Source organism: Oncorhynchus mykiss, chromosome 4, assembly GCF_057628025.1.
Source record: "Oncorhynchus mykiss isolate SJ-2025 chromosome 4, ASM5762802v1, whole genome shotgun sequence".
In the NCBI taxonomy this organism is placed as follows: Eukaryota; Metazoa; Chordata; class Actinopteri; order Salmoniformes; family Salmonidae; genus Oncorhynchus; species Oncorhynchus mykiss.
In genome coordinates this window covers 84,846,966-84,873,068 of record NC_143025.1, presented here as the reverse complement: position 1 = coordinate 84,873,068, position 26,103 = coordinate 84,846,966, and the positions used below count along the sequence as shown (strand labels likewise).

At 39.5% G+C, this 26,103-nt stretch overlaps 1 protein-coding gene across 23 annotated transcripts in view; it reads right to left on the bottom strand.

Moving 5' to 3' along the window:
• Positions 1–26,103, bottom strand: part of LOC110521090 (gephyrin) — a 161,565-nt gene that overhangs the window by 54,402 nt on the left and 81,060 nt on the right. For 14 of the 23 annotated variants that reach the window (XM_036976168.2, XM_090233189.1, XM_090233190.1 and 11 more), the window contains exons 5-8: positions 22,266–22,360; positions 12,913–12,979; positions 6,155–6,427; positions 1,570–1,704 (exon numbers count right to left, since the gene is read on the bottom strand). In XM_036976168.2, coding sequence (XP_036832063.1) covers positions 1,570–1,704; positions 6,155–6,427; positions 12,913–12,979; positions 22,266–22,360 — 570 coding nt within the window. Of the gene's footprint in view, positions 1–1,569; positions 1,705–6,139; positions 6,428–12,912; positions 12,980–22,265; positions 22,361–26,103 lie in introns of all 23 variants that reach the window. The other 9 variants (XM_036976176.2, XM_036976177.2, XM_036976166.2 and 6 more) reach the window with 1 other exon arrangement.

Here is a 26,103-nt window from a genome sequence, read left to right as displayed (position 1 = left end):
CCTGTAAAGCTGCAGTAGCAGATCTATGTACCCTGTATATATATAGACTGAGTATGCAAAACAAACATTAAAGGCACCTGCTCATTCCATGACAGACTGACCAGGTGAAAGCTATGATTACTTATTGATGTCACTTGTTAAAATCACTTCAATCAGTGTAGATGAAGGGGAGGGGACAGATGGATTTTCAAGCCTTGAGACAGTTGAGACATGGATTAAGTATGTGTGCCGTTCAGAGCGTGAATTGGCTAGACAAAATATTGAAGTTCCTTTGAACGAGGTTTAACGAGTAGGTGCCAGGCTCATCAGTTTGTGTCAAGAACTGCAACGTTGCTGGACGTTTCACGCTCAACAGTTTCCAGTGTGTATTTAGAATTGTCCACCACCCAAAGGACATCCAGCCAACTTGATAACATTTTTGGAAACACTGGAGTCAACATGGGCCAGCATCCCTGTGGAAACACTTTCAACACCTTGTAGAGTCCATGCCCTGACGATTTGAGGCTGCACTGTGCGATCCTAATGTTTGGTATACTCAGTGTATATATGGGTTGCTCTCCTTCAGCCATTCGCATAGAAACCTCTGGTCTATTCTCATGACACTTTCCCAGGAGACAAGACAGATGAGGTGAGAGATTGGATAGATAGATTTAGATAGAGAGAAATACATAGAGGAATACAGGGAGAGAGAGATACATAGAGAGAAATAGAGGGAGCGAGAGAGAGCGATATATAGAGAGAAATAGAGAGAGAGAAATAGAGAGGGAGAGAGATTGTGACAGATAGAGAGTAATAGACCGATAGATAGAGATAGAGAGATAGCCCTTGAATTGAAATTGAAAATTGAATTGAGATAGAGAACTAGAGAAAGAGAGAGAACGAGAGAGAGACTGACTGCATCTCTGAATGTTAGACCTGCAGGAGAGACTGGAGTGGGTTAACTTAGGCAGGGGATGGTGAAGGGCCTGTGTGTGTGTGTGTGTGTGTGTGTGTTTGTGTGTGTGTGTGTGTGAGAGTGCTGGGTCTATTCAATATAATTCCATTCAAACGATTACCAACTTGACCCAAGCAAACAAGCATAAATCACACAACCGCTACCATACTAGTCACAGCAGGTTCTCCTCCACACACAACCGCTACCATACTAGCCACAGCAGGTTCTCCTCCACACACAACCGTTACCATACTAGCCACAGCAGGTTCTCCTCCACACGCAACCTTTACCATACTAGTTACAGCAGGTTCTCCTCCACACGCAACCGTTACCATACTAGCCACAGCAGGTTCTCCTCCACACGCAACCGTTACCATACTAGTTACAGCAGGTTCTCCTCCACACACAACCGTTACCATACTAGTTACAGCAGGTTCTCCTCCACACACAACCGTTACCATACTAGCCACAGCAGGTTCTCCTCCACACACAACCGTTACCATACTAGCCACAGCAGGTTCTCCTCCACACACAAGCACACACTTTGGTTTGTCATAGCACAGTGATGATAGACACGGAAGAAAACACTGCTGCAGAAAAATGCTGTCTGTGTGTGTGTGTGTGTGTGGCCTTACTTTGGGCGTGGGGCAGGAGGCGGTAGAGAGCCGCGAGGTGGCCTGGGCGCGGGGCGACTCAGAGGGCGTGGTGCTCAGAGAGCCTGTGTCTCTGGGGAGGACCTGGACACCCCTGGAGATGATGGAGTCTGGGATCTACCCAAACACACACACACACACACACACACACACACAGAGAGAGAGAGAAAATAGCACTGACACTGACTGCAGAATATGTACTATAGATAACACACTAACACCCTTTAAAAGGGACAATCTGCAACTGACTGCTTTGTTACCGTGTCAACTGCAGATGCCCCTTTAACTTTGACTGTCTGCACTATAGCACAGCATCTTGTAGTTTATTGTCACATAGACAGTGCATATTTAACTGTCTGAACTATAGCACAGCATCTTGTGCCTTATTGTCACATAGACAGTGCATATTTAACTGTCTGCACTATAGCACAGCATCTTGTAGTTTATTGTCACATAGACAGTGCATATTTAACTGTCTGCACTATAGCACAGCATCTTGTAGTTTATCGTCACTTAGACAGTGCATATTTAACTGTCTGCACTATAACACAGCATCTTGTAGTTTATTGTCACATAGACAGTGCATATTTAACTGTCTGCATATTTGACTGGCTGAATTAATGACGGCAGACGGTGGTAACAAACTCTAAGCCTAACCCTCCTTTCTAAACCAAACCTTTATTCATTTCAAACCCTATGCCTAAACAAAACATATAATTACAGCAGTGGAATATACAGTTCCTTTTTATACCACATGCTTTCCAAACAGACAGATCCTGTAGTTCTCTTAAAAACCTCTTAAATATAAAAAGTCCCCATATTTGGGGGCACTTTTAAATGTTTTTTTATTTGATTCAGTCTGGTATGAGTACGGTATCTGCAAAAGCAGGGTCGTCTTGTAAGAGTCAATCCCCTTTATCATGACACGGTGGAGGCATGCACAACTTACTTCCAGCCTGCTCAAATTCTATCTATAGATGAGCGCATGGTTGCCTCAAAGGCTCCAATTGGCTTGAAGCAATATATGAATAATAAGCCGACCAAATGGGGCTGCAAGCTCTTTGTGCCGATTCAGCCTGCCTACACGTGGAACTTTTTCATCTATGAAGGCAAGGCGATCACACCCACTGGGAAGGGCCTTAGTTAAGACTGTCATGCAGCTGATGGACTTCCCTTTACTTGGCAGTGGGTACAAGCTCTTTGTGAACCATTTTTATACTAGTCCCATGCTTTTCATAGACCTCCTTGAAAAATAAAATAGGGGCTTGTGGCACCATTCATTCTAAGAGAATCAGTTTCCCCAAAACCAAGGTAAACGACATGACAAAGACAGCGGAGAGGGGGACCATACGTTGCATCAGGACTGACACGCTGCTTTTTGTGACATGGAAGGACACTAGGGAAGTAACCATGCTCACCACACAGCATAAGGCATTCAATAACGACCATGTCTCAAGGAGGGTGAAAAATGACATTGGGGCACGGGTGAGGAAGAACGTCCCCATTTTAAAAAAGCGTCCTTTCAACCTCTCCAAAGTGTCTTCATGTTGTAATTGCCACAGTGTCTCCTGACCCCTCCTGTCTCAGCCTCCAGTATTTATGCTGCAGTAGTTTATGTGTCGGGGGGCTAGGGTAAGTTTGTTATATCTGGAGTACTTCTCCTGTCTTATCCGGTGTCCTGTGTGAATTTAAGTATGCTCTCTCTAATTCTCTCTTTCTTTCTCTCTCTCGGAGGACCTGCATGATGACTCCTTGCTGTCCCCAGTCCACCTGGCCGTGCTGCTGCTCCAGTTTCAACTGTTCTGCCTGGTATTATTATTATTTGACCATGCTGGTCATTTATGAACATTTGAACATCTTGGCCAAGTTCTGTTATAATCTCCACCCGGCACAGCCAGAAGAGGACTGGCCATCCCTCATAGCCTGGTTCCTCTCTAGGTTTCTTCCTAGGTTTTGGCAATTCTAGGGAGTTTTTCCTAGCCACTGTGCTTCTACACCTGCATTGCTTGCTGTTTGAGGTTTTAGGCTGAGTTTCTGTACAGCACTTTGAGATATCAGCTGATGTACGAAGGGCTATATAAATAAATGTGATTTTGATTTGATTTAGAGATTGTGAATATGTAATAGAACTGGAATTATCACATTTACAGACATATGCCACTTTGGGGAGGTTTAGGGACACTTGGAATCTTCCTGTGACCACACCTGACACCACTTATTAAAACATCTACCCATGTCCAGTTGTTAGGTCTATCAATCCCATGTTTTTCTGATATTGTTCACATGTTGTGGAAGACATGTGTTTCTTTCCAAATATACCAAGATTTTGCATGTCAGAACGATGTAATTACACACGAATAGCAGTTATTTTGGGTATGTCTATTTAGGTGGATATCTACATTTTGCCATTACATTTAAGAGGTTAACCAAGAGATACTGAGACACTTCTAAATGTGATGATAGTACACTAATGAATGTGATGATAGTACACTAATGAATGAATAATGAATGAACCTGGGCAATATGGATGGTACGATACTATTTCCAGGATGACATGGGGATAGATTATAGATCACAGAGATGAATCAGATCTACATGTAATGTATCTAGGGTTTCCTGGACACAGATTAAGCCTAGACCCGGATAGTGCTTTTTTATTCTGGATGTTTAATCTGGGTCTGGGAAATTGCCCCATAGAGTCTTACCAATGAAAGTCCATGATAGGAAAATGATAAAAAATGGAGGGATGGAGCCGGAACTGGACCACACAGACGTTACCATGACAACATGGCCACAGCGGTATAGGTCCACTCTGATCTTGGACAGGACAGAACAATGGAAATGGACAACAGTCACTTCAATGGACAATGAATGACACACACACACACACACACACACACACACACACACACACACACGTCCATCTGAAAAAAATTCATATTTCACAGATTTTACCGACAGACATGGGGTTGTTACAAGTGTAGAGAATATTAATGAGCATGGTGGTTGTATGAAATATGGCATGGCGAGTTGTTTAATATGAAATATGTAGATACACTATATATACAAAAGTATGTGGACACCCCTTCAAATTAGTGGATTCGGCTATTTCAGCCACACCCGTTACTGATAGGTGTATAAAATCTAGCTGCCCCGGTCAACTATAAGTTATTTTTGTGAGGTTTTCAACACTCACTACCAAACTGCTTCTGGAAGCAACGTCAGCACAATAACTGTTTGTCGGGAGCTTCATGGAATGCGTTTCCATGGCCGAGCAGCCGCATACAAACCTAAGATCACCATCACGACGCAATGCCAAGCGTCGGCTTGGAGTGGTGTAAAGCTCTTCGCCATTGGAAAAGCATTCTCTGGAGTGATGAATCACGCTTAACCATCTGGCAGACCGACGGCCAAATCTGGGTTTGGTGGATGCCAGGAGAATGCTATCTGTGCCAATGCATAGTGCCAACTGTAAAGTTTGGTGGATGGGGAATAATGGTCTGGGGCTGTTTACCATGGTTCAGGCTAGGCCCCTTACTTCCAGTGAAGGGAAATCTTAATGCTACAGCATACAATGACATTCTAGACGATTTGTGGCAACAGTTGGGGCAGGCTCTTTCCTGTTTAAACATGACAATGCCCCCGTGCACAAAGCGAGGTCCATACAGAAATGGTTTGTAGAGATCGGTGTGGAAGAACTTGACTGGCCTGCACAGAGCCCTGACCTCACAGAGCCCTGACCTCAACCCCATCGAACACCTTTGGGATGAATTGGAACGCCTAATGTGAGCTAATCGTAATCGCCCAACATCAGTGCCCGACCTCACTAACGCTCGTGGCTGAATGGAAGCAAGTCCCCGCAGCAATGTTCCAACATCTAGTGGAAAGCCTTCCCAGAAGAGTGGAGGCTGTTATAGCAGTAATGTTCCAACATCTAGTGGAAAGCCTTCCCAGAAGAGTGGAGGCTGTTATAGCAGCCATGTTCCAACATCTAGTGGAAAGCCTTCCCAGAAGAGTGGAGGCTGTTATAGCAGCAATGTTCCAACATCTAGTGGAAAGCCTTCCCAGAAGAGTGGAGGCTGTTATAGCAGCAATGTTCCAACATCTAGTGGAAAGCCTTCCCAGAAGAGTGGAGGCTGGTATAGCAGCGATGTTCCAACATCTAGTGGAAAGCCTTCCCAGAAGAGTGGAGGCTGTTATAGCAACAAAGAGGGGACCAACTCCATATTCATATCCATGATTTTGGAATGAGATGTTCAACGAGCTGGTGTCCACATACATTTGGTCATATAGTGTACATACATCCCGATTGTCCACCCTTTTCCCACTGTGTTCACTTGTACACATTGAGTCATCGATTTATGGTTGAAACTCCCTCTCTAGCCAATGCTTAGACCAATCCAATGCTTTGAAATGAAGGAGAAGAATAGTGGAAGTGTACACAATGGAAGAAGAGAGGAAAAAAGTGGAGAATGGGAACATAAACATTGCACCACCCTTAAAGTTCAGATCCCAGTCCTGTCAGGAAAACCTTCCTGCTACGTTCCCTTACCTCCCCATTGGTTACCTTAGCGGCGATGGAGGCTGCGGTGATGTGCGAGGACGAAGAGTCCTCGGTGGACGCCACACCACTGTCTTTCTTGTCATCGTCCTCCTCCTCACACTGTACGCCCTTGTCCTCAGTCTGCCGCCGCGGCGAGCTGTTGGGGGGCGGCGATAGGGGCGGCGGGGGCGAAGGCAGGTCCTCTAGCTCGTCCACCGCCTCCTTCATCTTGACCACGGCGTCCCGTAGCAGGTCGATAGCGTGGGGCAGCGCGGGCAGGATGAACTGGAAACACTCCTGTTGGAGGAGGTTAGAGGTCAGGATGAGAGTTAATACAGCAGGATGAACTGGAAACACTCCTGTTGGAGGAGGTTAGAAGTCAGGATGAGAGTTAATACAACAGGATGAACTGGAAACTCCTATTGGAGGAGAGGGGAGGGCCAGAAGTTAGAGGTCAGGAAGATAGAGGGAGAGTTAGGGGTTATTACAGCAGGTCAATGGCATGATAGTAGGGTAACAATCTCAGTTCCGTCCTGCCTATGGCTCAGACTCTTAGCCAGTGGTATTCAAGGTCGGGGTCGACAAATAAAAAACTTACAATTAATAAAAATATTATGAGTGAAAATTATTTTATTGGACAATATACAGTACATACGATTTGGAGATAAGTTGAAAAATACAATAATAAAATGAATATTGAGTAAATATATTTATTGTTTCTCATAATTTTGATGAGTGGTGCAAATAAGGATTTGAAGGTTATTTATTGATGTGAAAATGTAACTGTTCTGATTTTAAGGTTGTGTCATTACATTTGGAAAAAAAATGTGGTCCCCATAAATTCTGGCAGAGAAAATGAGGTCCCCATAAATTCTGGCAGAGAAAATGAGGTCCCCCCCTGAAGAAGTTTTAATAGCACTGCTGTAAGGTCATCTTGCCTCTTGTTCATAGAGAGCTAGCAAGCTCATGTTGTGGGTTCAATTCCCACTGGGATCACATGCACATGTGGATAAAAGCCTCTGCTAAGTGGTACATGAAGTCGGTATCATACGTACACCCCCCCTTGGATCTTTAAAACAAAGTGGGATTGAAATTGATGTAATTATGATTATTCTTTTTTGTCATTGATCTACACCAAATACTCCATAATGTCAAAGTGAGAAAGTGTAGCCTTTGCATAAGTATTCATCTCCTTCGTTTAGGCAAGCCTAAAGCCTTGGCTTAACAAACACATAATAAATTACATGGAAACAAGAGTGGTGGAAATTATTTTTTGACTGCCGCTTCCTCTGTCCCCCATACATACAACATCTGTAAGGCCCCTCAGTAAAGGCAAAAAGAACATGGCAAAGGAATACACTTCTTGGTACACCATTCTGTAGACCTCTGGCCCTTCTTTGGACACTGTGTTAACTAACCTCCAGATCAGCTTCAATGCCATACAACTCTCCTTCCATGGCCTCTACCTGCTCTTAAATACAAGTAAAACTAAATGCATGCTCTTCAACCGATCGCTGCCTGCACCTGCCCACCCGTCCAGCATCACTCCTCTGGACGGTTCTGACCTAGAATACGTGGATAATTACAAATACCTAGGTGTCTGGTTAGACTGTAAACTCTCCTTCCAGACTCACATTAAGCATCTCCAATCCAAATCTAGAATCGGCTTCCTATTTCGCAACAAAGCATCCTTCACTCATGCTGCCAAACATACCCTCGTAAAACTGACCTTCCTACCGATCCTGTTTAATTGCTAGAACCCAGAGACGTATGGATAAACCGCTTCTCCAATCTTTTTGGCTCTACAACAAAGAACAAACAGCAAAAACATATACATGATCAAATACAAATCTTAGAATCAAATTCTAAAGACTACCAGAACCCACTGGATTCTCCAATTACCTTGAATGAACTACAGGACAAAATACAAACGCTCCAACCCCAAAAGGCCTGTGGTGTTGATGGTATCCTAAATGAAATTCTAAAATATAACAGACCACAAATTCCAATTGGCTATCCTTAAATCCTCAGCTCTGGCATATTCCCCAACATTTGGAACCAATGACTGATCACCCCAATTCACAAAAGTAGAGACACATTTGAACTCAATAACTACCATGGTATATGTGTCAACAGCAACCTTGGGCAAATCCTCTTCATTATCATTAACAGCAGACTCATATATTTATTCAGTGAAAACAATGTACTGAGCACGTCAAATTGGCTTCTTAACAAATACCATACGACAGACCACCTATTCACCCTGCACACCCTAATTGACAAACAAAGCAAAGGCAAAGTCTTCTCATGCTTTGTTGATTTAAAAAAAGCTTTTGACTCAATTTGGCATGAGGGTCTGTTATACAACTTGATAGAAAGTCGTGTTGGAGGAAAAACATACGACATTAAAAAATCCATGTACACAAACAAGTGTGCAGTAAAAATGGGCCCCCCCAAAAAAATTATTCCCACAGGGCCGTGGGGTGAGACAGGGAGACAGCTTAAGCCCCACCATCTTCAACATATATATAAAACTAATTGGTGAGGGCACCTGAACAGTCTGCAGCACCCGGCCTCACCCTACTAGAATCTGAAGTCAAATGTCTACTATTTGTGATTGATCTGGTGCTTCTGTCCCCAACCAAGGAGGGCCAACAGCAACACCTAGATCTTCTGCACTGATTCTGTCAGACCTGGTCCCTGATAGTAAATCTCAGTAAGAGGTCCAGTCGCCAGCACCACAAACACAAATTCCATGTAGACACCTTTGCCCTAGAGCACACAAAAAACTATACATACCTTGGCCGAAACATCGGCGCCACAGGCAACTTCCACAAAGCTGTGAACGATCTGAGAGACAAGAAGGGCCTTCTATGCCATCAAAAGGAACATACCATTTGACATACCAATACTTTAATCAGTTATAGAACCTTCATGGTTGTGAGGTCTGGGGATTGCACACCATCTCCCCAAAAATCACAAAATGGAACAAACACCAAATTGAGACTGCATGCAGAATTCTGCAAAAATATCCTCAAAGTACAATGTAAAACACCAAATAATGCATGCAGAGCAGAATTAGGCCGATACCCACTAATGATCAAAATCCAGAAAAGAGCCGTTCAATTCTACAACCACCTAAAAGGAAGTGATTCACAAACCTTCCATAACAAAGCCATCACCTACAGAGAGATGAACCTGGAGAAGAGTCCCCTAAGCAAGCTGGTCCTGGGGCTCTGTTCACAAACACACCCCAACGAGCCCCAGGACTGCAACACAATTACACCCACCAAATCATGAGAAAACAGAGCAAACTAGAATGCTATTTGGCCCTAAACAGAGAGTACACAGTGGCAGAATACCTGACCACTGTGACTGACCCAAACTTAAGGAAAGCTTTGACTATGTACAGACTCAGTGAGCATAGCCTTCTTATTGAGAAAGGCCACCGTAGGCAGACCTGGCTCTCAAGAGAAGACAGGCTATGTGCTCACTGCCCACAAAATGAGGTGGAAACTGAGCTGCACTTCCTAACCTCCTGCCAAATGTATGACCATATTAGAGACACATATTTCCCTCAGATTACACAGATCCACAAAGAATTCTAAAATAAATCACATTTTGATAAACTCCCATATCTACTGGGTGAAATTCCAGAGTGTTCCATCACAGCAGCATGATTTGTGACCTGTTGCCACAAGAAAAGGGCAACCAGTGAAGAACAAACACCATTGCAAATACAACCCATATTTATGTTACATTTCCCTTTTGTACTTTACCTATTTGCACATTGTTACAACACTGTATAATAGACATGACATTTTAAATGTCTTTATTCTTTTGCAACTATTGTGAGTGTAATGTTTACTGTTCATTTTATTATAGTTCATTTCACTTTTGTTTATTATCTATTTCACTTACTTTGGCAATGTAAACATATGTTTCCCATGCCAATAAAATGGTTAGATTGAATTGAGTGAGTGAGTGAGTGAGTGTGAGTGAGTGAGTGAGTGAGTGAGTGAGTGAGAGTGAGTGAGTGAGTGAGTGAGTGAGTGAGTGAGTGAGTGAGAGAGTGAGTGAGTGAGTGAGTGAGTGAGTGACAGTGAGTGAGTGGGAGTGAGTGTGAGTGAGTGGGAGTGAGTGAGAGTGAGTGTGAGTGAGTGAGAGTGAGTGAGAGTGAGTGAGTGGGAGTGAGTGAGTGAGTGAGTGAGTGAGTGCGTGAGTGAGTGAGAGTGAGTGAGTGAGTGAGTGAGTGAGTGAGTGAGTGAGAGAGTGAGTGAGTGAGTGAGTGGGAGTGAGTGTGAGTGAGTGGGAGTGAGTGAGAGTGAGTGTGAGTGAGTGAGAGTGAGTGAGAGTGAGTGAGTGGGAGTGAGTGGGAGTGAGTGATGAATGGGAGAATGAAAATAAAAAAAAAGAAAAAAAGAGACGACTGGAGACAGGACCACTAGATCAGACACCCCAAAGGGCTTGATCTCATGCCACAGAGCCCAGCCCACCCCGACTCTGTCCTCTCGGCCTCGACTCTGTCCCCTCGGCCCCGACTCTGTCCCCTCGGCCCCGACTCTGTCCCCTCGGCCTCGACTCTGTCCCCTCGGCCCCGACTCTGTCCCCTCGGCCTCGACTCTGTCCCCTCGGCCTCGACTCTGTCCCCTCGGCCTCGACTCTGTCCCCCCGGCCTCGACTCTGTCCCCCCGGCCTCGACTCTGTCCCCCCGGCCTCGACTCTGTCCCCCCGGCCCCGACTCTGTCCCCCCGGCCCCGACTCTGTCCCGACTCTGTCCCCTCGGCCTCGACTCTGTCCCCTCTGCCTCGACTCTGTCCCCTCTGCCTCGACTCTGTCCCCTCTGCCTCGACTCTGTCCCCTCTGCCTCGACTCTGTCCCCTCGGCCTCGACTCTGTCCCCTCGGCCTCGACTCTGTCCCCTCGGCCTCGACTCTGTCCCCTCGGCCTCGACTCTGTCCCCTCGGCCCCGACTCTGTCCCCTCGGCCCCGACTCTGTCCCCTCGGCCCCGACTCTGTCCCCTCGGCCCCGACTCTGTCCCCTCGGCCCCGACTCTGTCCCCTCGGCCCCGACTCTGTCCCCTCGGCCCCGACTCTGTCCCCTCGGCCCCGACTCTGTCCCCTCGGCCCCGACTCTGTCCCCTCGGCCCCGACTCTGTCCCCTCGGCCCCGACTCTGTCCCCTCGGCCCCGACTCTGTCCCCTCGGCCCCGACTCTGTCCCCTCGGCCCCGACTCTGTCCCCTCAGCCCCGACTCTGTCCTCAGCCCCGACTCTGTCCTCAGCCCCGACTCTGTCCTCAGCCCCGACTCTGTCCTCAGCCCTGACTCTGTCCTCAGCCCTCCCAGTTTCCCCTGTCTTTATGATGTGGGATCAGAGGTAATAAAAGTGGGTGATGGGCCGTTCATACAGTTATGTTTGACTGGGGGCCTGATGGGGGAAGACACTAATATGGCACCAGATGGGAAGAGGGGGCATAATTGATTAAAATAAATAATAAAATCGATCAGTAGAAATGCCTCAGTAATGAGACAGAGACAGATGTGGGGTCAGCGGAGAGAGAGGGGACAGAGAAGAGAGAGAGGAGCTAGAGAGAGGGAGACAGACAGACAGATGGCGAGGTAGCGGGTAGAGCAGTCTAGCGGTGCAAGTACACACGGGCGCGTGGGAACACACGCAGTAGCCACGCACGCCCAAAAGCATGCAAGGACACAAAGTGATCTGCTCATGGTGTGCATTGTGTGTGTGCTGTATTCGGGTACAATCTCAGTGCACATTTTCCCAAGAGTTAAGAGACTAACTACTCAGTCACAATGACACTGATCAAAGTAAATGTGAGAGTGCTGATCTACACCGGGGACACCTGATCCTAGATCAGCACTCCTACTCTGAGATGCCCTGTGGATAAGGGCCCTGAAACACTGATATGAGTACAGGTGTTATGGTACAGTATAATTCAACACCTTTTCATCAGGATTGTTAATTAAAACAATAAAACTGCATAATACATATATATATATATTTTTTTTTGTAGAGCGAGTCTCTATATATTTTACAATTAGCTAAGGAGTTTTGTGCTTGAAGAAGGATTTTTTTTTGTTAGATTCAATTTGATAATGTTCACCTGCTCATTAGTTAGCTAGCTAACGTTAGCGTGCTAGCGAGCAAGGCAGTCACACACTTCATATGAAACGAATGGGGTGGCAAGTGCGGCACAATGCACATAACACTAAATACTTTACTAAATACTTTACTAAATACTTTACTAAATACTTTACTAAATACTTTACCAATGCTTTTCCAGCAAGATGAAGAATAAATCATTTAATGAACTCTCAATTAACACATACTGCCGGTGCCAGTTAGCTTGCTAGCTAATGTTAGCTAAATGTTTACTATCACAACAAAGCTAATCAAATCAAATGTTGTTTGTCACATACACATGGTTAGCAGATACTAATGACAGCTAACAGGCAGCTGCTTCATTTGAAAAGCAAATCCATTGCGATTTAATTATAATGTTGCGACGCTAGTTATCTAGTTGTGGCAATGTAGTTAGTACTACACATTCTAGCAAGCTAGCAAAAACATTAGTGCAGCTTGCTAGTTAGGTTAAATTAGCTACAGCAGGCACAAGTCAAACAAGCTACTGCCTTGTGGCAAATCAGAATTAGAACTGTTCTATGTGAACAACAAAGTTAACTGCAGAGGTGCAAAGTACCAGTCAGATGTTTCATTGTGTCTGGCCCTTTAAAGTGGTCCTGTTTAGCAGGTGTTAACGTTACCTGTGAACCCTTCTTGCTCCCTGGTAAATTGATGATGAGCGTCTTGCCGCGGATGCCGCACACAGGTCTGCTTACACACAAGAGAGGAGAGTGTGTATTAGAGTTTCACACAATGAAAGGTGTGTGTGCGTTAATGAGGAGTGTGTACACAGTATACATTCATGTGTGTGTGTATCTCTATGAGTGTGTTTGTACAGTATGCGTGTTAGTGTGTGTGTGTAGTGTGTGTTCATGTGTGTGTGTTCGTGTGTGTGTTCATGTGTGTGTTCGTGTGTGTGTTCGTGTGTGTGTGTGTGTTCGTGTGTGTGTTCGTGTGTGTGTGTGTGTGTGTGTTCATGTGTGTGTGTGTGTGTTCATGTGTGTGTGTGTTCATGTGTGTGTTCGTGTGTGTTCGTGTGTGTGTGTTCGTGTGTGTGTGTGTGTGTGTGTGTGTGTGTGTGTATGTTCGTGTTCGTGTTCGTGTGTGTGTGTGTGTGTTCGTGTGTGTGTGTGTTCGTGTGTGTGTGTGTGTGTGTGTTCGTGTGTGTGTGTGTGTGTGTGTGTGTGTGTGTGTGTGTTCGTGTGTGTGTGTGTGTGTGTGTTCGTGTGTGTGTGTGTGTGTGTGTTCGTGTGTGTGTGTGTGTGTGTGTGTGTGTGTGTGTTCGTGTGTGTGTTCGTGTGTGTGTGTGTGTGTGTGTCATAGACATTAAACCAGTAGATAGTGATACTGTAGTGCTGACGTCATCCACGTATTCCAATGTAAAACTCCTGGTGGCGCATTAAGTATTAGAATTTGAAGCGTACCATATTGCTAAAAAGGGCTGAATGGCACTAAAAAAATGACTACGGATCATGGTGAAGGTGGCCTTAACTAGCAAGGGATCATGGTCAATGTAGTCGTTTTCATCCTGCCTGAGAAAGTCAACCTTAATGTCTATGGCAGGAAGGAGGGAGCCTCTTCGTAGCCTGCCGGCCCGTGATTGGTCTGTGTCAGCACGTGGTCCTGTGTGACAACAAATGTAGTATTCAGAATGGATCACTATTTAATTAAATATGTAGTAGTCAGAATGGATCACTATGGATCACTATTTAATTAAATATGTAGTAGTCAGAATGGATCACTATTTAATTAAATATGTAGTAGTCAGAATGGATCACTATTTAATTAAATATGTAGTAGTCAGAATGGATCACTATGGATCACTATTTAATTAAATATCTAGTAGTCAGAATGGATCACTATTTAATTAAATATGTAGCAGTCAGAATGGATCACTATTTAATTAAATATGTAGTAGTCAGAATGGATCACTATTTAATTAAATATGTAGTAGTCAGAATGGATCACTATTTAATTAAATATGTAGTAGTCAGAATGGATCACTGTTTAATTAAATATGTAGTAGTCAGAATGGATCACTATGGATCACTATTTAATTAAATATGTAGTAGTCAGAATGGATCATTATTTAATTAAATATCTAGTAGTCAGAATGGATCACTATTTAATTAAATATCTAGTAGTCAGAATGGATCACTATTTAATTAAATATGTAGTAGTCAGAATGGATCACTGTTTAATACAATATCTAGTAGACAGAATGGATCACTATTTAATTAAATATCTAGTAGTCAGAATGGATCACTATTTAATTAAATATGTAGTAGTCAGAATGGATCACTGTTTAATACAATATGTAGTAGTCAGAATGGATCACTATTTAATTAAATATGTAGTAGTCAGAATGGATCACTATTTAATTAAATATGTAGCAGTCAGAATGGATCACTATTTAATTAAATATGTAGCAGTCAGAATGGAACACTATTTAATTAAATATGTAGTAGTCAGAATGGATCACTATTTAATTAAATATGTAGTAGTCAGAATGGATCACTATGGATCACTATTTAATTAAATATGTAGCAGTCAGAATGGATCACTATTTAATTAAATATGTAGTAGTCAGAATGGATCACTGTTTAATTAAATATGTAGTAGTCAGAATGGATCACTATGGATCACTATTTAATTAAATATGTAGTAGTCAGAATGGATCACTATTTAATTAAATATCTAGTAGTCAGAATGGATCACTATGGATCACTATTTAATTAAATATCTAGTAGTCAGAATGGATCACTGTTTAATTAAATATGTAGCAGTCAGAATGGATCACTATTTAATTAAATATGTAGTAGTCAGAATGGATCACTATTTAATTAAATATGTAGTAGTCAGAATGGATCACTATTTAATTAAATATGTAGTAGTCAGAATGGATCACTATTTAATAAAATATGTAGTAGTCAGAATGGATCACTATTTAATTAAATATGTAGTAGTCAGAATGGATCACTATGGATCACTATTTAATTAAATATGTAGTAGTCAGAATGGATCACTATGGATCACTATTTAATTAAATATGTAGCAGTCAGAATGGATCATTATTTAATTAAATATGTAGTAGTCAGAATGGATCACTATGGATCACTATTTAATTAAATATGTAGCAGTCAGAATGGATCACTATTTAATTAAATATCTAGTAGTCAGAATGGATCACTGTTTAATTAAATATGTAGTAGTCAGAATGGATCACTATTTAATTAAATATGTAGTAGTCAGAATGGAACACTATTTAATTAAATATGTAGCTGTCAGAATGGATCACTATTTAATTAAATATCTAGTAGTCAGAATGGATCACTGTTTAATTAAATATGTAGCAGTCAGAATGGATCACTATTTAATTAAATATCTAGTAGTCAGAATGGATCACCATTTAATTAAATATCTAGTAGTCAGAATGGATCACTGTTTAATTAAATATGTAGTAGTCAGAATGGATCACTATTTAATTAAATATCTAGTAGTCAGAATGGATCACTATTTAATTAAATATGTAGCAGTCAGAATGGATCACTATTTAATTAAATATGTAGTAGTCAGAATGGATCACTGTTTAATTAAATATGTAGTAGTCAGAATGGATAACTATTTAATTAAATGTGTAGTAGTCAGAATGGATCACTATGGATCACTATTTAATTAAATGTGTAGCAGTCAGAATGGATAACTATTTAATTAAATGTGTAGTAGTCAGAATGGATCACTATGGATCACTATTTAATTAAATATGTAGTAGTCAGAATGGATCACTGTTTAATTAAATATGTAGTAGTCAGAATGGATCACTATGGATCACTATTTAATTAAATATGTAGTAGTCAGAATGGATCACTATTTAATTAAATATGTAGTAGTCAGAATGGATCACTATTTAATTAAATATGTAGCATTCAGAATGGATCACTATTTAATTAAATATCTAGTAGTCAGAATGGATCACTATGGATCACTATTTAATTAAATATCTAGTAGTCAGAATGGATCACTGTTTAATTAAATATGTAGCAGTCAGAATGGATCACTATTTAATTAAATATGTAGTAGTCAGAATGGATCACTATTTAATTAAATATGTAGTAGTCAGAATGGATCACTATTTAATTAAATATGTAGTAGTCAGAATGGATCACTATTTAATAAAATATGTAGTAGTCAGAATGGATCACAATTTAATTAAATATGTAGTAGTCAGAATGGATCACTATGGATCACTATTTAATTAAATATGTAGTAGTCAGAATGGATCACTATGGATCACTATTTAATTAAATATGTAGCAGTCAGAATGGATCATTATTTAATTAAATATGTAGTAGTCAGAATGGATCACTATGGATCACTATTTAATTAAATATGTAGCAGTCAGAATGGATCACTATTTAATTAAATATCTAGTAGTCAGAATGGATCACTGTTTAATTAAATATGTAGTAGTCAGAATGGATCACTATTTAATTAAATATGTAGTAGTCAGAATGGAACACTATTTAATTAAATATGTAGCTGTCAGAATGGATCACTATTTAATTAAATATCTAGTAGTCAGAATGGATCACTGTTTAATTAAATATGTAGCAGTCAGAATGGATCACTATTTAATTAAATATCTAGTAGTCAGAATGGATCACCATTTAATTAAATATCTAGTAGTCAGAATGGATCACTGTTTAATTAAATATGTAGTAGTCAGAATGGATCACTATTTAATTAAATATCTAGTAGTCAGAATGGATCACTGTTTAATTAAATATCTAGTAGTCAGAATGGATCACTGTTTAATTAAATATGTAGTAGTCAGAATGGATCACTATTTAATTAAATATGTAGCAGTCAGAATGGATCACTATTTAATTAAATATGTAGTAGTCAGAATGGAACACTATTTAATTAAATATGTAGCTGTCAGAATGGATCACTGTTTAATTAAATATGTAGTAGTCAGAATGGATCACTATTTAATTAAATATCTAGTAGTCAGAATGGATCACTATTTAATTAAATATGTAGTAGTCAGAATGGATCACTATTTAATTAAATATCTAGTAGTCAGAATGGATCACTATTTAATTAAATATGTAGCAGTCAGAATGGATCACTATTTAATTAAATATGTAGCAGTCAGAATGGATCACTATTTAATTAAATATGTAGTAGTCAGAATGGATCACTGTTTAATTAAATATGTAGTAGTCAGAATGGATAACTATTTAATTAAATGTGTAGTAGTCAGAATGGATCACTATGGATCACTATTTAATTAAATGTGTAGCAGTCAGAATGGATAACTATTTAATTAAATGTGTAGTAGTCAGAATGGATCACTGTTTAATTAAATATGTAGTAGTCAGAATGGATCACTATTTAATTAAATATGTAGTAGTCAGAATGGATCACTATTTAATTAAATATGTAGTAGTCAGAATGGATCACTATTTAATTAAATATGTAGTATTCAGAATGGATCACTATTTAATTAAATATCTAGTAGTCAGAATGGATCATTATTTAATTAAATATGTAGTAGTCAGAATGGATCCCTATGGATCACTATTTAATTAAATATGTAGTAGTCAGAATGGATCACTATTTAATTAAATATGTAGTAGTCAGAATGGATCACTATTTAATTAAATATGTAGTATTCAGAATGGATCACTATTTAATTAAATATCTAGTAGTCAGAATGGATCACTATGGATCACTATTTAATTAAATATGTAGCAGTCAGAATGGATCACTATTTAATTAAATATCTAGTAGTCAGAATGGATCACTGTTTAATTAAATATGTAGCAGTCAGAATGGATCACTATTTAATTAAATATGTAGTAGTCAGAATGGATCACTATTTAATTAAATATGTAGTAGTCAGAATGGATCACTGTTTAATTAAATATGTAGTAGTCAGAATGGATCACTGTTTAATTAAATATCTAGTAGTCAGAATGGATCACTATTTAATTAAATATCTAGTAGTCAGAATGGATCACTGTTTAATTAAATATGTAGTAGTCAGAATGGATAACTATTTAATTAAATGTGTAGTAGTCAGAATGGATCACTATGGATCACTATTTAATTAAATATGTAGCAGTCAGAATGGATCACTATTTAATTAAATATCTAGTAGTCAGAATGGATCACTGTTTAATGAAATATGTAGCTGTCAGAATGGATCACTGTTTAATTAAATATGTAGTAGTCAGAATGGATAACTATTTAATTAAATATGTAGCAGTCAGAATGGATCACTATTTAATTAAATATGTAGTAGTCAGAATGGATCACTGTTTAATTAAATATGTAGTAGTCAGAATGGATAACTATTTAATTAAATGTGTAGTAGTCAGAATGGATCACTATGGATCACTATTTAATTAAATGTGTAGCAGTCAGAATGGATAACTATTTAATTAAATGTGTAGTAGTCAGAATGGATCACTGTTTAATTAAATATGTAGTAGTCAGAATGGATCACTATTTAATTAAATATGTAGTAGTCAGAATGGATCACTATTTAATTAAATATGTAGTAGTCAGAATGGATCACTATTTAATTAAATATGTAGTATTCAGAATGGATCACTATTTAATTAAATATCTAGTAGTCAGAATGGATCATTATTTAATTAAATATGTAGTAGTCAGAATGGATCCCTATGGATCACTATTTAATTAAATATGTAGTAGTCAGAATGGATCACTATTTAATTAAATATGTAGTAGTCAGAATGGATCACTATTTAATTAAATATGTAGTATTCAGAATGGATCACTATTTAATTAAATATCTAGTAGTCAGAATGGATCACTATGGATCACTATTTAATTAAATATGTAGCAGTCAGAATGGATCACTATTTAATTAAATATCTAGTAGTCAGAATGGATCACTGTTTAATTAAATATGTAGCAGTCAGAATGGATCACTATTTAATTAAATATGTAGTAGTCAGAATGGATCACTATTTAATTAAATATGTAGTAGTCAGAATGGATCACTATGGATCACTATTTAATTAAATATCTAGTAGTCAGAATGGATCACTATGGATCACTATTTAATTAAATATGTAGCAGTCAGAATGGATAACTATTTAATTAAATGTGTAGTAGTCAGAATGGATCACTGTTTAATTAAATATGTAGTAGTCAGAATGGATCACTATTTAATTAAATATGTAGTAGTCAGAATGGATCACTATTTAATTAAATATGTAGTAGTCAGAATGGATCACTATTTAATTAAATATGTAGTAGTCAGAATGGATCATTATTTAATTAAATATGTAGTAGTCAGAATGGATCCCTATGGATCACTATTTAATTAAATATGTAGTAGTCAGAATGGATCACTATTTAATTAAATATGTAGTAGTCAGAATGGATCACTATTTAATTAAATATGTAGTATTCAGAATGGATCACTATTTAATTAAATATCTAGTAGTCAGAATGGATCACTATGGATCACTATTTAATTAAATATGTAGCAGTCAGAATGGATCACTATTTAATTAAATATCTAGTAGTCAGAATGGATCACTGTTTAATTAAATATGTAGCAGTCAGAATGGATCACTATTTAATTAAATATGTAGTAGTCAGAATGGATCACTATTTAATTAAATATGTAGTAGTCAGAATGGATCACTATTTAATTAAATATGTAGTAGTCAGAATGGAACACTATTTAATTAAATATGTAGTAGTCAGAATGGATCACTATTTAATTAAATATGTAGTAGTCAGAATGGATCCCTATGGATCACTATTTAATTAAATATGTAGTAGTCAGAATGGAACACTATTTAATTAAATATGTAGTAGTCAGAATGGATCACTATTTAATTAAATGTGTAGCAGTCAGAATGGATCACTATTTAATTAAATATGTAGTAGTCAGAATGGAACACTATTTAATTAAATATGTAGTAGTCAGAATGGATCACTATTTAATTAAATGTGTAGTAGTCAGAATGGATCACTATGGATCACTATTTAATTAAATATGTAGCAGTCAGAATGGATCACTATTTAATTAAATGTGTAGTAGTCAGAATGGATCACTATTTAATTAAATATGTAGTAGTCAGAATGGATCACTATGGATCACTATTTAATTAAATATCTAGTAGTCAGAATGGATCACTATTTAATTAAATATGTAGTAGTCAGAATGGATCACTATTTAATTAAATATGTAGTAGTCAGAATGGATCACTATGGATCACTATTTAATTAAATATCTAGTAGTCAGAATGGATCACTATTTAATTAAATATCTAGTAGTCAGAATGGATCACTATTTAATGAAATATGTAGTAGTCAGAATGGATCACTATTTAATTAAATATCTAGTAGTCAGAATGGATCACTATTTAATTAAATATCTAGTAGTCAGAATGGATCACTATTTAATTAAATATCTAGTAGTCAGAATGGATCACTATTTAATTAAATATCTAGTAGTCAGAATGGATCACTATTTAATTAAATATGTAGTAGTCAGAATGGATCACTATTTAATTAAATATCTAGTAGTCAGAATGGATCACTATTTAATTAAATATCTAGTAGTCAGAATGGATCACTATTTAATTAAATATCTAGTAGTCAGAATGGATCACTATTTAATTAAATATCTAGTAGTCAGAATGGATCACTATTTAATTAAATATCTAGTAGTCAGAATGGATCACTATTTAATTAAATATCTAGTAGTCAGAATGGATCACTATTTAATTAAATATGTAGTAGTCAGAATGGATCACTATTTAATTAAATATCTAGTAGTCAGAATGGATCACTATTTAATTAAATATCTAGTAGTCAGAATGGATCACTATTTAATTAAATATCTAGTAGTCAGAATGGATCACTATTTAATTAAATATCTAGTAGTCAGAATGGATCACCATTTAATTAAATATCTAGTAGTCAGAATGGATCACTGTTTAATACAATATGTAGTAGTCAGAATGGATCATTATTTAATTAAATATCTAGTAGTCAGAATGGATCACTATTTAATTAAATATGTAGTAGTCAGAATGGATCACTGTTTAATTAAATATGTAGTAGTCAGAATGGATCACTATTTAATTAAATGTGTAGTAGTCAGAATGGATCACTATGGATCACTATTTAATTAAATATCTAGTAGTCAGAATGGATCACTATTTAATTAAATATGTAGTAGTCAGAATGGATCACTATGGATCACTATTTAATGAAATATGTAGTAGTCAGAATGGATCATTATTTAATTAAATATCTAGTAGTCAGAATGGATCACCATTTAATTAAATATCTAGTAGTCAGAATGGATAACTATTTAATTAAATATCTAGTAGTCAGAATGGATCACTGTTTAATACAATATGTAGTAGTCAGAATGGATCACTATTTAATTAAATATCTAGTAGTCAGAATGGATCACTATTTAATTAAATATGTAGTAGTCAGAATGGATCACTATGGATCACTATTTAATTAAATATGTAGTAGTCAGAATGGATCATTATTTAATTAAATATCTAGTAGTCAGAATGGATCACTGTTTAATGAAATATCTCCATTTGTAGCGAACTTTAAAATAATTAATAATAAACTAATTTTAGAGACGTTCTGGCGATCGTAATTTACATAGGCTTTCTAGGGCTTTTTTTTGGCACTGCTAGGATGCTACACACTACCCGACCAGCAGAGCAGAGTGACTTCACTCTCCAGACTGGACACTGGGGGCCTGGTGTGTGTGTGTACTGTATGTATGTATGTGTGTGTGTACTGTATGTGTGTGTGTACTGTATGTATGTATGTGTGTGTGTACTGTATGTATGTATGTGTGTGTGTACTGTATGTATGTAAGTGTGTATGTACTGTATGCATGTAAGTGTGTGTGTGCTGTATGCATGTAAGTGTGTATGTACTGTATGCATGTTAGTGTGTGTCTCACCTAGAGAGCATGCCTAGTGGTGTGACATTGAGAGAACCCATCAGCATGGCCAGAGACATCCCTGGAGCCTCCCGCTCTATCACCTCTTTAGTGGCCTGACGGAGACAGAGACATAGAAAAACAGAGAGAGAGAGAGAGATAGCGACAGAGAGAGAGAGATAGCGACAGAGAGAGATATCGACAGAGAGAGATAGCGACAGAGAGAGAGAGAGACAGAGAGAGCCAGAGAGATAGTGACAGAGAGAGACAGAGAGAGAGAGATAGCGACAGAGAGAGAGAGATAGTGACAGAGAGAGAGAGACAGAGAGATAGCGACAGAGAGAGACAGAGAGAGAGAGAGAGAGACAGCGACAGAGAGAGACAGAGACAGAGAGATAGCGACAGAGAGAGACAGAGACATAGCGACAGAGAGAGACAGAGACAGAGAGATAGCGACAGAGAGAGACAGAGAGAGAGACAGAGAGAGAGACAGCGACAGAGAGATAGCGACAGAGAGATAGCGACAGAGAGAGACAAAGAAATAGCGACAGAGAGAGAGAGACAGAGACAAAGAAAGACAGAGACAAAGAGAGACCGAGACAGAGAGAGACCGACAGAGAGAGATAGCGACAACGAGAGACAGAGAGATAGCGACAGAGAGACAGAGAGATAGAGACAGAGAGATAGCGACAGAGAGAGAGACAGAGAGACATAGCGACAGAGAGAGACAGAGAGATAGCGACAGAGAGAGAGACAGCGACAGAGAGAGAGACAGCGAGAGACAGAGAGAGAGAGATAGAGAGAACGACAGAGAGAGACACAGAGAGAGACACAGAGAGAGAGATAGCGACAGAGAGAGACAGAGAGAGAGATAGCGACAGAGAGAGACAGAGAGAGAGAAATACTTGAATCAGTTATAGAACCCATTGCCCTTTATTGCTGTGAGGTCTGGGGTCCGCTCACCAACCAAGAATTCACAAAATGGGACAAACACCAAATTGAGACTCTGCATGCAGGATTCTACAAAAATATCCTCCGTGTACAACATAGACCACCAAATAATGCATGCAGAGCAGAGTTAGGACGATACCCGGGAATTATCAAAATCCAGAAAAGAGCTGTTCAATTCTACAACCACCTAAAAGGAAGTGATTCCCAAATCTTCCATAACAAAGCCATCACCTACAGAGAGATGAAACTGGAAAAGAGTCCTCTAAGCAAGCTGGTCCTGGGGCTCTGTTCACAAACACACCCCCCAGGAGAGCAGCACAATTAGACCCAACCAAATCATGAGAAAACAAAAAGATAATTACTTGACACATTGGAAAGAATTAACAAAAAAACAGAGCAAACTAGAATGCTATTTGGCCCTAAACAGAGAGTACACAGTGGCAGAATACCTGACCACTGTGACTGACCTAAACTTAAGGAAAGCTTTGACTATGTACAGACTCAGTGAGCATAGCCTTGTTATTGAGAATGGCCGCCGTAGGTAACCTGGCTCTCAAGAGAAGACAGGCTATGTGCTCACTGCCCACAAAATGAAGACATTACAAATGTCATATTATATATAGATATATATACAGTGTTGTAACGATGTTGTCTCGCGACAGGCAGACAGAAAGCCAGAGAGAGTGAGACAGCGAGAAAGAGCGAGACAGAGATAGCACTATATATATATATATATATATATATATATATATATATATATATATATATATATATATATATATATATATATATATATATATATATATATATAAAATATGACATTTGTAATGTCTTTATTCTTTTGAAACTTCTGTGTGTTAAATGTTTACTGTTCATTTTTATTGTTTATTTAGCTTTTGCATATTATCTACCTCACTTGCTTTGGCAATGTTAACATATATTTCCCATGCCAATAAAGCCCCTTGAATTGATAGAGACAGAGACAAAGACAGTCGATAGAGACACAGATACAGACAGAGCGAGACAGAGCGAAAGAGAGACAGACAGACAGAGCGAGAGAGAGAGAGAGACAGAGCGAAAGAGAGGGAGAGAGAGAGAGCGAGAGACAGACAGCGCGAAAGATTAACAGAGAGAGAGGGAAAGAGTGAGTCAGAGACAGAGAGAAAGAGTGAGTCAGAGATAGGAAGAGAGAGAGACACACAGAGAGAGATAGATGGAGAGAGAATGTATGATCATCCACAATACAATCACATTGCTTTCCACACTAGAAGACAGAGATATGAGTACTGTATCATGGCATGGTGTCACACTACAGATGTAGGATCTTAATTTTTTGCTGCGGAGTATTTTCTTGCACAGCAGAACATACAATCTTGTAGTCACTTCTAAAAGTTCGAAATTTCCACTTTAAAAATGTATCAACCCTTACAAAAAAAATCCATTAATTACAATCCACATAATAATTCTCATGTCCTTTTGCTGCAGGGTTATTTTTCATGGTGTAGCAAACTGGCTCAAATTAAGATCGTACATCTGTAGAGGCTTGAAGAACACACAGCATTCTGGGTCAAATCACTCACCATTGGCAATAACCTATTAAAATACATTATTAGAAAAAAAGGTGCTATCTAGAACCTAAAAGGATTATAAGAGAGGAGAACCCTGTGGAGAGAAGAGAGGAGAACCCTGTGAAGAGAGGAGAGGAGAAAGAGAAGAGAGGAGAACCCTGTGAAGAGAGGAGAGGAGAAAGAGAAGAGAGGAGAACCCTGTGAAGAGAGGAGAGGAGAAAGAGAAGAGAGGAGAACCCTGTGAAGAGAGGAGAGGAGAAAGAGAAGAGAGGAGAACCCTGTGAAGAGAGGAGAGGAGAAAGAGAAGAGAGGAGAACCCTGTGAAGAGAGGAGAGGAGAAAGAGAAGAGAGGACAACCCTGTGAAGAGAGGAGAGGAGAAAGAGAAGAGAGGAGAACCCTGTGAAGAGAGGAGAAAGAGAAGAGAGGAGAACCCTGTGAAGAGAGGAGAGGAGAAAGAGAAGAGAGGAGAACCCTGTGAAGAGAGGAGAGGAGAAAGAGAAGAGAGGAGAACCCTGTGAAGAGAGGAGAAAGAAGAGAGGAGAAAGAGAAGAGAGGAGAACACTGTGAAGAGAGGAGAGGAGAAAGAGAAGAGAGGAGAGGAGAAAGAGAAGAGAGGATAACCCTTTGAATAGAGGAGAGGAGAAAGAGAAGAGAGGAGAACGAGAGGAGGAAGAGAAGAGAGGAGAAAGAGAAGAGAGGAGAAAGAGAAGAGAAGGAGAAAGAGAGGAGAAGGAGAAAGAGAAGAGAGGAGAAAGAAGAGAGGAGAAGAGAGGAGAAAGAGAGGAGAGTATGAGGGAGAGGGGAGAATGGGGGAAGGGGAGTCAGGGAGGGTGGATGAGAGAGGGGGGTAGAGGAGGGTGTACGAGGGAGAGGGGGAGAATGGGGGAAGGGGAGTCAGGGAGGGTATGAGAGAGGGGGGGGGGGGGGTAAGAGGAGGGTGTACGGGGAGAGGGGGAGAGAGTTATTGGGAGAAAGGAAGCGGGATAAATGGGGTGGTCAGGGAAAGAGGGTGAAAGAGGGAGAGAGAGAATCCCCTGACACCTACAGTGAGTGGGATCATCACTAGAGAAGATGTGTGTAAATAGAGCCTTCGTCATTAGACAGGACACAGGGTAACCCCCCCCCCCCCACACACACACACACACCCACACACACACACTGCTATCGTATAACATATTACTAAGTACTGTGTTTCTCCAACCCACCCACAAGTGTCCCAGTGGTAATGTATGAAGGGACTCCAGTGGTAATGTATGAAGGGACTCCAGTGGTAATGTATAAGGGACTCCAGTGGTAATGTGTGAAGGGACTCCAGTGGTAATGTATAAGGGACTCCAGT